The 12,771-nt window shown below is 42.7% G+C and overlaps 1 protein-coding gene across 2 annotated transcripts in view; it reads right to left on the bottom strand.

Moving 5' to 3' along the window:
* Positions 1-11,471, bottom strand: part of LOC106608991 (calpain-1 catalytic subunit) — a 32,681-nt gene extending 21,210 nt beyond the window's left edge. For both annotated transcript variants that reach the window (XM_014207306.2, XM_014207307.2), the window contains exons 1-4: positions 11,166-11,471; positions 2,702-3,359; positions 1,755-1,824; positions 39-157 (exon numbers count right to left, since the gene is read on the bottom strand). In XM_014207306.2, coding sequence (XP_014062781.1) covers positions 39-157; positions 1,755-1,824; positions 2,702-2,953 — 441 coding nt within the window. In that variant the 5' untranslated portion in view covers positions 2,954-3,359; positions 11,166-11,471. The remainder of the gene's footprint in view (positions 1-38; positions 158-1,754; positions 1,825-2,701; positions 3,360-11,165) is intronic.
* Between the last annotated feature and the right edge of the window lie 1,300 nt (positions 11,472-12,771).

Genomic DNA, 12,771 nt, shown 5'->3' with positions numbered 1-12,771 from the left:
ACAGTCAAATCAGAAACAGGAAGTGAGTGTGTGGTGACCTGGAAGTGGAAGATGCCAGCGTACTGGCCTCCGAAGTCCTGTCCATGAGGCACCACTCTGTGGAGGAGGTTGTCGTTCAGAGTCAACGAGGCTATGGCTGCCAGCAACCAGCAGTCACCTGAAACAAACACACACGCACACACAAGTACACAGACAGGCACACACACAACATATTACATCAGTCATAGGTAGACTATGATAATGATAGCAATGCATTGTATCAGTCCCTTAAAAAAAGTCACCAAACATTCATTAGTCGGATGAGTTTGGTTTGACCACCTGGAAATACTCTGGCCGCTACTCATAAGCATACAAGTAACGCCCAGAGTTTTTCCCTGATCTAGTAACACGGTAAGAAAAATCTCCTGGCCCTGTTCATCATTCATCTCTTCAAAAGTTCCCGACTGTTCTTCCTTTGAATAATTTCTAGCCTCAAGGCTAGGTGAAGCTAACTGACTAAACTCTCCGCTCTGGTTAGACTTATTAATTACAGATAGATACCGCTGTCTGTTTCTCACTGCTGTGGGAACGGAGCACTTCAGGCTTAAGTGGTTTAACCTTGTAATACTGGAATGCACCTTATAAGGAAACCGTAACGAGAGAGAGGTCCGAGAATCTGTTAACACACACTTCATCCTGACCCTATGTAACCTCCGAGGAGTGTGTTCGAATTTGAACTGTCTGGACCTACAGTATGCTGATTAAATAGCTAGATCTACTGTAAGTCTAACAGAAGAGGCCATATAATACAATGCCCATGCAGGGCAGAGGCATAGGCTGAAAAGCCCACAGAAGACACCACGGTTGGGTTCGGCATGCTGAAAAAGAAAGAAGGAAGCAGTACTAGAAATGTGGGTGAATGCCTATTGTTATCCAAACGCAGACGAAGACTGTATGCTACTGCTAAAAATACATTCAAACTTAAAGACTACTCCAGTGAGTGCAGGTTTTATGTAAGCCTTTTAAACCCGGCACAAAATACTTTTTGCTACTACACACTTTAGAGTTGAGCACGCCACTTCCTCTTTCTGGGCTCGGCATGCCCCATATTTAAGAGAGAGGTAGGCAGCTCTCTCCCAGCTAACACAGCATTTGATTCAGTACAAAGAGATGAGAAGACTTTCAAATCAACCATTCAGCTCAGAGTTAGTATGCGATACAGTACCAGGCAACGTGTATACCTTTCCTATGTTTACTGTAGTGGTGGTATAGTACCAGCACATCTCAGCCAGAGGGAGGTTGTTACATTGTTTAAAGATGTGAGATAGCAGAGCAGAGTATAAATTATGCATCCCACACAGTGTTTATAGAGGAAAACACAAGAGTACCAAGATTGCAATCAAATCTCTCTCTCTCTCTCTCTCTCTCTCTCTCTCTCTCTCTCTCTCTCTCTCTCTCTCTCTCTCTCTCTCTCTCTCTCTCTCTCTCTCTCTCTCTCTCTCTCTCTCTCTCTCTCTCTCTCTCTCTCTCTCTCTCTCTCTCTCTCTCTCTCTCTCTCTCTCTCTCTCTCTCTCTCTCTCTCTCTCTCTCTCTCTCTCTCTCTCTCTCTCTCTCTCTCTCTCTCTCTCTCTCTCTCTCTCTCTCTCTCTCTCTCTCTCTCTCTCTCTCTCTCTCTCTCTCTCTCTCTCTCTCTCTCTCTCTCTCTCTCTCTCAAGTGGTTGTTCCATCGGGCTCTCAGGCTCTCCACCAACCCTCCTTCTGAGACCTGGACTCACCTAAAGCTCCCTGGCAGATATCAGTGCGAGTGGCTCCATCTACTATGAACTGGGGACGGGTACAGATCTCCTGTAGACAAAAAGAGAGGGGGAGAAAGAAAGAAGAAAAAAAAAGAGAGATAGCGAGAGAAAGGGGGAGAGAGGAAGAAAAAGAGAGGTAAGATATGCCAGGTTGGTGTTGTTGTTGCTCACACACACACACACACACACACACACACACACACACACACACACACACACACGTAGGCTGACATTTCACTTCTTCTTTCACCACAGTGTTGACACTGCACTGCAGCACTGGTAAAGCCTGTCGTCCTTGTTGTCATGGCGAACGGCGTCCCCGTCAATCACACAAGTGCCTCATAGAATACATTAGAAAATGGCTGAGACATTCCTGCTAAACTACCGAGTACTGCATCTCCTCTCTCTGCCTCCCAACCATCCCTCATACACAGATAACTCAAGACACGAGCAGCGTGAGAGCTAGTTAGCTAAGCTATAAAAAGCTCTTTCCGCATTTTGAGCTGAGGAGTGGAGCAGCATGGTGTGTGTTCTCTCCAGGGATGTCAATATTACAGTTCTTGAGGAGCGAGTTGCTGGAGGAGATGCATTATGAAAGGGAATGAGGAGAGACGGAGTGTGAAGAGCATTAGGATAGACAGGCACGCCAGCTAGGACACACACACACGGCATAAGACTAAGACACACACACACACACACAAACTATTGCCAAAGACAAATAATTATGTCAGAGTCATCTGAGAATAGTCTTATATAATACTTATAGGGGGCCTTTAAGGATCGGGTCTAAGATTCATCTCAGTAAGGCTCAGATACGGTCTAGGTTCAGTAGGTGAGTTGTTCCTGGTCAGGTAATATGGTCGGGAAAAACTAAAGAGGCTCAGTAAGTATAATAACAGGCAGTCCCAGCCGGGGTATCATCTCACCGTAGGTCTCATCCAGCGTACTCCCTGGGTCTTGGAGGAGCGTGGTCCCAACTCATTGAACCCCAGAGAGGAGGAGGCGCAGATGAACAGGCTGTCCTCAAACAGGCTGCGGCTCTGGAGGCACCGGGCCCTCAGCGACTCAAAGTCCTGGCCCTGGAACTTGACTGCGTTGTGGTTCTGGCCCAGACCCTCGTCCCGGTCCCACTGGCTGCGCAACTTGGCGGCCATCCCCGACGCATACACCTGCTCCATTCTCACCTGGCCGTAGTTGTATTTGGCTGTGGCAGAGGTCAAAGTTCAAAGCTAATCCAGGGAGCCAGTCAGGGAGGAGGTTAATGGCTGACGTTCAATTAGGAATCAGACATAGAACAGCAACAGCCAATTATGAGGTTAGAATTGTAGATGAGGTAGTGATAATAGGCTGTGACAGGCTTAATGGAGATCAGTGACAGTCCTAGTCATGTAAAAAGTGGTAGAGTGGGGACTGGAGGATGGGCTCAGAAGGAAAACGTCTTCTTCACAGCACCAGGCAGATCTCAGAGTCACGGCAACAGTTCACTGATTGGCTGGCTGTACCTTTAGCAGACAGGGCTCAGAAGCCAATAGAATGAGGTGAGACTCAGCGAGTTGGCTGTACCTTGTTGTCCCACCAAAGCCCCTGGAGAAGAAAGCGAGAGAGAGAAGGAAATTAGCGAAATTCAAAATACATAAATATCTGTTTAACTCCTGTAAGAATGTATACTTCATTCAAATACAGCCTGTACAGCACAGACAAAATAAACAAGATACACATAGCAAAGTGCAAATAGCACTTTGCCCCCCTCCCCCCGCCTCCTATAAATTGTCAACCCGCTGTGCACGCTAGCTAGCAGAGGATTGCACTGGGATTACTCACAATAATAGTCAAACTGACTTCAGTTCAGTTCTCTAGTGAATAACATAGTTACTCATTGTGAACAAAGTTGAGTCATAAGTGCTTGTCTTGGGGAGTCCCAGCTAGCATATAACGCTCTGAGAACCATAGGTTTCTTAGGTGGGAATTACAGTACTTCAACATAACATTTCCTACAGGTTCTATTTAAAGTAATGTTCTCAAATTGTTCAGAAACTGTTTAGAAACAACGTTCTTCTGTGGGAATTTCAATACTTCGTGATAACGCTTTCTAGAGGTTTCCTCATGGTTCTATTTAAAGTCATGTTCTCAGAAAGTTCAGAGAAAGTTAAGAAACAACGTTCTTCAGTGTGAATTTTAGTACTTCAGCATAACGTTTCCTACAGGTTTCCTCATGGTTCTATTTAAAGTAATGTTCTCCAATTGTTCAGAGAACATTAAGAAACAACGTTTTTCTGTAGGAATTTCACTACCTCATGATAACGTTTTGTACTTCTTTCCTCATGGTTCTATTCAAGTCATGTTCTCAGAACTTTCAAAAACAATGTTCTTCCGTGAGAATTTCAGTACTTCAGCATCATTTTTTCTGCAGGTTTCATCATGGTTCTATTTAAAGTCATGTCCTCAAAACATTCAGAGAACGTTCAGAAACAATGTTCTTCTTCTCTATCCTGTTAAGTGTGTTCAGGTGTGTTGTCTGCGCCCACTAACTGGCCACACCTGATCTTAATGAGTGCTTGTTTACTTTGAAATGGGGTTTGAATAGACTAATTAAATAGCTTTGTACAAGTAAAAAAAACATGGCATGCTAGCTCCATCCTGGTGGCACAGTGGAATAACTCCATGGATAGAGAACATTACAGACATTTACATTTTAGTCATTTAGCAGACGCTCTTATCCAGAGGGACTTACAGTAGTGAATACATACATTTCATACATTTTAATTTTTTTTGTACTGGCCCCCCGTGGGAATCAAACCCACCACCCTGGCGTTGCACACACCATGCTCTACCAACTGAGCCACAGGGAAGACAGATTTAAATCTCTGCCAGAATAAAATAAATACATGTGTTTGTATGATTAATGCCGAAGCAAATGAATTTCCGTGTGTCCTATCTGTGCTTGGAGTTCAAAACAGTTAACCCAAACTAAGCTACCAGTGTTATTAAAAGTCTTATTTAAATGTTCTCAGAACCGTATTTAATTACCTTCAAATAACCTATAATTTCTGTTTTCAGAACGTTTATAAAAACCTCCCAGGAAAAATGTCAAGGAACCATAGTAAAATGTTCTCATAACCTCCCTGCAACCTAAAAATGAACGTTCCCAGAACAGGCAAAATTTCCACTTCTGTTCTCTAAATGTTTAAAAAACATATGGCTTTGTTCCCAGAACCATATATTCCAAGAAACTAAATGTGCTATCTGGGTTCTATTCTGCAAATGTAAAACTCTCTGAATGTTTTGCATGGACTTTGTACCACAGAAGGTTGGTGGCACCTTAATTGGGGAGAACGGGCTCGTGGTAACGCCTGGAGCGGAATCAGCGGAATGGTATCAAATACATCAAACAAATACATACTCCGTTCCAGCCATTATTATGAGCTGTCCTCCCCACAGCAGCCTCCATTGATTTGTACTGAAGAAACAGCTACTAATCATGAGCAGAGACTAAGGTAAAGTTGTGTGTGTGTGCGTGTGTGTGCGTGTGTGTGTGTGTCACAGTGTAAACAGCGCAGAATGGGAGGGAACACAGCCAAGAACATACAAAAGACTCTCAGGCTCTTTGGTAACTACTGCACAGTCGGGGGAAAGGGAGATGTTGCCTGTTTGAGTTTGCTTTCATAGTTCCACAGCCTCCCTTTCCCGTTTCCTCACATCACAATCACTCTATTTTTTCTCTCTCCCGCTTTCCCACTCATGCTCTCCCACAAACAAACAAAAAATTGAGAGAGAGAGAGAAAGTTTGAGGCACACAATTGCTTCTAATATATTTTAAACCTTTCCTCGGATTCTGAAGTGAAGTCTACCTCACCTCTTTCTCTCTCTTTCTTTTTCAGCCTCTCACTTTCACTCACTCACACATGCTGACTCTTATTCACACTGAGCTCTCTTCTTGTTCTACCCCTCAACTGTCAGTAAAAACAAACCCTAAGCCTTGTCTGTTTCTCATTGGTGCAGAAGGAGAGCCTGGTCAGGCACAGCTGCCACCCACTACTCTGCCACACCCATTGCTATTGCCTGTTGTTCCCTGACTCAAAGATTTTTCCCACTGGTCAGAGTTGACTTTCTAACTGACTCTCACCACTTCTTTAGAGTCTCGAGGGTAATACTATGGGGAACGATAATGGAATCAAGTTCTACCATCTTAGATGGAAGACAATAAAGTGGAAATTGAACAAATCTCTTTTAGTAGAAAAATACCATATTTTGGGTCAGTTTCAGCACGTACTGAATACCTACTCAACCCCTATACATGCATGTCAGTTACCTACATATCGTCTGGGTAGAAACGTTCACATTTCTGTGACTGTGGTGGGTTGACAGACAGGGGAGCGTGTGTGTAGTCAGGAGTCTTCTCATCAAGTAGGGTTTTCAACTCAAATGAATATTTGATGTTCCTCACATGGAATATTTCTCTGTTTGCGCCTCACTGCAAATAGTTTCACTAACGTGAAATGACAGATTAGTAGTCCAGACACATCACGATCAGCCCCACTGGTGTGCCCAATTCAAGACATATTGTTTCTTACTGATCTGTAGCCTATCACTATTATATTATTACTGCTAATCAAATAGCCTAAAACTTAAGACAATTAAGCAATGAAGTGATCATTTGTCACTATTGACATCTGTATCACATGGGAGATAGCCTTATCCCCAGGCTAACTGCTACCGCATATAGAGAGCAATAGTAATGGCATCTTTTTGTAGACGCTAATGTAGGCCAACTCTGACATGGCTCGTTGGCCAAAGCCTATGGGGAAATGAATGGCGTTTTTGGACAAACCCAGAGAATAAGGTCTGTGGTAAACACATGATTATGAGATGTTATACATTTTATTGTATCAGATAATCTTCATCATAACCACATAAAGCACATAAAGGCTTCATAATTCATAAAGGTCATGTTAACTGAACAAAACGTATCAGATCTCCTAAACCTGCGTTAACCTCAGACCTTATTTTCAGTGTTTACCCCAAAACCCCATTAATCTCCCCCATAAGAATGGGCTGAACGAACCAGAGGTTTAATTTACGTTTTTTAAGACTACAACTGGTGAGCTCTATATAGGCAGAGAGAGAAGACTGATTGGGATAATAGATAAACCCCTCTGGAGCCTACCTGTGCTGGAAACAGCCTACCACTCACACATGGACGGTGTGTACAGTTAGACAGTATAATACTCTATACATTTTTGCCTGCGGTAATTAAAGCTTTACGAAAGGTGTAGTGTAGCCTAACTACTGTTTCATACAAAGAAAGGACTGACCACAAACAGGCAGTTAGACCACACCTGAAAGCACTACTATACTGTATAGGCCACACACGCACATAGAGAGAGACAGAGTTTACAATATTACAGTAACATTAGTCGGTTATAATAACCCCCATTATTCGTGCTAAAGCATTGGAACCTGCGCAGGTGTTATTCTGCATGTCTTCCAAATAGCAGGGAGCTCACATTTCCACCACCCTCTGGCCATGTCCGAACACCCATACTAGCGTACTATATACTTAAACTGCATACTATGTACTCATCGTCGCATACTATTTAGCATGTACCGTTAAGAAAAAAAGTATGCAGTATTTCACCGCCGCAACGCAGTAGCAACTCCTGACTGGCTGGCTGAGTAGGTGGGGCGGGGTCGACTGCGGGTTGATTTTTACAAATTCAACAGACATGTATCGCATTAACTTGCCTGATAATAGATCATTTCCAATTCGATTAATTTCGCTAAATATAAATGAATAAAATAGGAATGGAGTTACATGCCTACTCAGGCTGGTTATAGACAGACAATCACATTGAACATATACCGTAGCCCACATAGCCCATCATTCCTATTTAAACAGGACTGAAGACATGGACAGTGGGGTACATCGCAAATTCAGAACCGCTGTTGGGTACATCGCAAATTCAGAAATTCAGGACAGCAACATAATAAACTAAAGCACTGATCATTGGGAACAAGATCAGAATGACTGCAATGGCTTGATCCATGAATGAAATAAGGAAATAGGTAGCCAAGCCTACAAAACTAAAACAATCCATGTTCAAATCAAAAGGCCTAATTAACATCATATAAATTACGCAGACACATCCCGAGACCCCGGTGCAGACACATTCAGTAATCAAAAGATGCTTAAGTATTTCGTTTTAAAGCTCTGACGAAGGCCAAGTGAACAAGAAACACTTTTCAAAATACTTCACCAGAGAGCATGACTTAGCCACAGATAATCATGTGATTATTTTATCTGTGGATAGTTTGAAATCACAAGCGTGGAGGCTAATATGCCAAGCTGGGAAACCCGCAATTTGGTCTGCGTGCATGGCAATAGGCCTAGCTGATTATTGAGATGCGGCTGGCAGTGAAAAGCAATGCATCTAAAAATATGTGTGAAAATAAAATGTCTAATCACACTCAAGACACATTGAGACAAGAAGAGGGGGAGGGGTGTGTGGCGAAGATATTGGCACTTCTCCCTCCCGAATGTGCTCAGCTCTCCAGAATGCAACCAATTCTTGTGCATTCGTTGCTTTATTGTGTTAATAGTTTGCCCTTTTTATATACAGTACCAGTCAAAAGTTTGGACACACCTACTCATTCAAGGATTTTTCTTTATTTTGACTATTTTCTACATTGTAGAATAATAGTGAAGACATCAAAACTATGAAGTAACACATATGGAATCATGTAGTAACCAGACAAGTGGTAAACAAATAAAAATATATTTATATTTGTGATTCATCAAAGTAGCCACCCTTTGTCTTGATGACAGCTTTGCACACTCTTGGCATTCTCTCAACCAGCTTCATGAGGTAGTCACCTGGAATGCATTTCAATTAACAGGTGTGCCTTCTTAAAAGTTAATTTGTGGAATTTCTTTCCTTCTTATTATGCATTTGAGCCAATCAGTTGTGTTGTGACAAGGTAGGGGTGGTATACAGAAGATAGCCCTATTTGGTGAAAGACCAATTTCATACTGTGGCAAGAACAGCTCAAATAAGCAAAGAGAAACAACAGTCCATCATTACTTTAAGACATGAAGGTCAGTCAATGTGGAAAACTTTGAACGTTTCTTCAAGTGCAGTCGCAAAAACCATCAAGCGCTATGATGAAACTGGCTCTCATGAGGACCGCCACAGGAATGGAAGACCCAGAGTTACCTCTAATGCAGAGGATAATCATTGGAGTTGGATGGCCTCCCGAGTGGCACAGTGGTCTAAGGCAGTGCATTGCAGTGCTAGCTGTGCCACTACAAATTCTGGGTTCGAGTCCAGGTTCTGTCGCAGCCGGCTGCGACCGGGAGACCCATAGGGTGGCACACAATTGACCCAGCATCGTCTGGGCTAGGGGAGGGTTTGGCCGGTAGGGATATCCTTGTCCCATCGCGCACTAGCGACTCCTGTGGCGGGTCGGGCGCAGTGCACACTGACACGGTCGCAAGGTGTACGGTGTTTCCTCTGACACATTGGTGCGGCTTGCTCCGGGTTAAGTGGGCATTGTGTCAAGAAGCAGTGCGGCTTAGTTGGGTTGACCTTCGCCTCTCCCGAGTCTGTACGGGAGTTGCAGCGATGAGACAAGACTGTAACTACCAATTGGATACCATGAAATTGGGGAGAAAAAGGGGTAAAAAAAAAAGTTCATTAGAGTTACCAGCCTCAGACATTGCAGCCCAAATAAATGCTTCATGGAGTTCAAGTAACAGACACATAAACTGTTCAGAGGAGACTGTGTGAATCAGGCCTTCATGGTCAAATTGCTGCAAAGAAACCACTACTAAAGACACTAATAATATGAAGAGACTTGCTTGGGCCAAGAAACATGAGCAATGAACATTAGACCGGTGGAAATTTGTCCTTTGGTCTGATGAGTCCACATTTGAGATATTTGGTTCCAACCGCGGTGCGGGTGAACGGACGAACTGTGTATTTCCCACCGTAAAGCATGGAGGAGGAGGTGCGATGGTGTGGGGGTGCTTTGCTTGTGACACTGTCTGTGATTAATTTAGAATTCAAGGCACACTTAACCAGCATGGCTACCACAGCATTCTGCAGCGATACGCCATCCCATCTGGTTTGGGCTTATTGAGAATATCATTTGTTTTTCAACAGGACAATGACCCAACAGACCTCCAGGCTTTGTAAGGGCCATTTTACCAAGAAGTAGAGTGCTGCATCAGATGACCTGGCCTCCACAATCCCCCGACCTCAACAAAATTGAGATGTTTAATAAATATAAATAAATATTTCTACACATATTGTTTTTCTTATAATATTACATTTCAGGGAGCTGTCTTCTAAAGACAACCTGCAATGCTGCTTAGTACTGTAAAATAATTGTATTTTACTGTAGGTTTTTCCCTATAAATGCACAGCATTATACTGGCACCACAGTCACCAGTTTAATACTGTAATTTTGCTTTACAGCAGAGATGCTGTAATATAGGTTACAGCACTATTTTCCTCACTGTAAAACATATTACAGCATCCTTGCTGTGGTGCCAGTATAATGCTGTAAATTTACAGGGAAATGTTTTACAGTGTAGGCTATAAAGAGACATAAACCGTAAAAACAAAATTCTGAAGGTCAGGAAAGTTTCCCCCAGAAAACAACTGATGGGCTGGCCAGCTGTCAAAGGCATGCTCTCATCGAGGTGACACAGTGAACAGCTGGACAAGCAGAGTTGAAGAACATATCCTCTCATCTCGCCGCCCATGTCTTTCACACAATTGACAGTTACCCCATTTGGATTTAGTTGTGGCTTTTTAATAAACAAGCGACAAGTCCGACCATAGTAGTCTCTTTGTTGAGTATCTGAGAGGACAGAGAGGCTACTAGACGCTAAGCTATTTAGTTAATAAATTCGAAACGTGCTTAACACCCGCTGCCTTCAGAAGAATCTGAAGAATTGGTCGGTCTAAAACAAATATAAAAGTAGCCTAACACACATGGAATCCTCACTGGAACAGGAAGATGTCAAAACACTGTTACAACACTGCTTGCTACAGCCATATATATATTACAACTACTACATGATGTTACATGGTTTCAAAACTACATCCGCGTATGTTCTCAAACTCATTGCGAGCCAGATGCAGAACATTTAATTACAGTATTAAGCTGGTGACTGTGGTGCCAGTATAATGCTGTACATTTACAGGGAAATACCTACAGTAAAATACAATTATTTTACAGTACTAAGCAGCATTGTAGGTTGTTTTTAGAAGAAAGCTCCAATGTAGTGACGTCGCTTTTCTTCATAGTAAACTAGTAATTGCCCTAATCAGTAAAAAGAAGTTACACGTGTGACATATTTTAAGAAAAGTGAAATAAATGTCCTACCTTTTGGTGGTTGTTTAGCGGTTCAATGTGTTGTTTTGTTTTCTCTGTTCTCTAGTCCGTTATGTTTAGCCCTGTTCCATCCACAGCCCAGCGTGAAGCTGTTTAGCCCTGTTCCATCCACAGCCCAGCGTGAAGCGCATGAGTATAACCAGTGGGTGGATTCGATTATGCTTAGCCGCTGGGCACCGGGAAAAGACCCATCACGTCATCGGGCGAAAGCGGGGAGGGAGAAGCGCAATTCTGAATTCGAACAGTAATCTGTAGCGCTCGGCCATTTTGTCAACAAGGTAGCATTGTGCAGTCCACAAAGATCAATTTTCCATTAAATAAATGTTTGTATTGTCTAACTAGTTTTCAATCATTACATTTTTATTGTGATTATACACTTCTGTTATTTTAATGTAATAGATGTATCATGGGATGACACAGAGACCTCTGGCTCTGAGCAAGACAGTGAGCCAGAGCTGCCAGGAGATGTCATTGATCCCCTCCCAACTGCATCAAGCACCAGATATGCTGTTCCAAAAGGACCCAATGGTAGGCCAGGCCTATACTTTAAACTACACATTTTAGTCAGCAGCTGTTAGTATCTAATCTTGTGGATCCCTTAATTATACATTTCCTATTAACTGCCACTCAAAATAATGCGTAGAGAGGTCATCGAGAGTCTGATAACTCTCACAACAAGGGTAATCACAACAAGGGTATGAAGAAATAGCAAAGCATGACCCTCTCAAAGAGAAAAAGATCAATGCATGTGGCAATGCTAAGTACACAAGCCACCAAATTTAGAACAAGGGTATTGAGGGCTTAGCTGAGATGGTGCAAAGTGAAATAATAAGAGAAGTTAAAGAAAGTGAAGTTTTTAGTGTAATTGCAGATGAAACCAAAGATTTAAAGAAAAAAGAACAAATGTCTTTAGTTGTGTGGTACTGTTACAACAGGGCCATCCACGAAAGCTTTTTACACTTTCAGTCAGCTGAAAGCTTAGATGCAGCAGGTCTCCCAAAAATGATAATTGATGGCCTTGAAAAAAACATGGGCTGGACTACAAATAATATTGTAGTGGTGTGTCTGCATGGATTAAAAACAGTGCAAGATTTGCATTTTATGTGCACTGTAATGCACATTGTTTGAATTTGGTTCTTGTTGATGCTGTAAAATCAGTGCCTGAGGCAGTTAACTTTTTTGCTTTCCTGCGGAAGCTTTATAACTTTGTATCTGGCTCGTACGTTCATCTCAAATGGCTTGCGGTTCAGAAAGAGCTGTATCCACAGCAGCAGCCCAGGGAACTACAGAGACTTACGGATGTAAGGTGGGCATGCAGATACATGGCATGCTGTAATCTGAGGGACAGGCTTCCAGTAGTTCTGAGAGTGCTACAGGATATCACACTTGAAAATAGTGGTGATAGATCAGTGGAGGCAAGGGGCCTTCTTTCTCAGATAGATTTACATTTCATAGGGCTTTTGGTTACTTTTTGTAAAGTGCTTGGTGATGCCAAATGTCTTTCTGATATACTCCAATCAAGCTCTCTTGACCTAGCAAGGGCTATGGATCTAGTACGTGCCTTTACAGACACATTACAGGACTACTGTCACGTTCG

The sequence above is a fragment of the Salmo salar genome, chromosome ssa07 (assembly GCF_905237065.1).
Source record: "Salmo salar chromosome ssa07, Ssal_v3.1, whole genome shotgun sequence".
Taxonomy (NCBI): Eukaryota; Metazoa; Chordata; class Actinopteri; order Salmoniformes; family Salmonidae; genus Salmo; species Salmo salar.
This window is presented reverse-complemented; position numbering and strand designations above follow the sequence as displayed.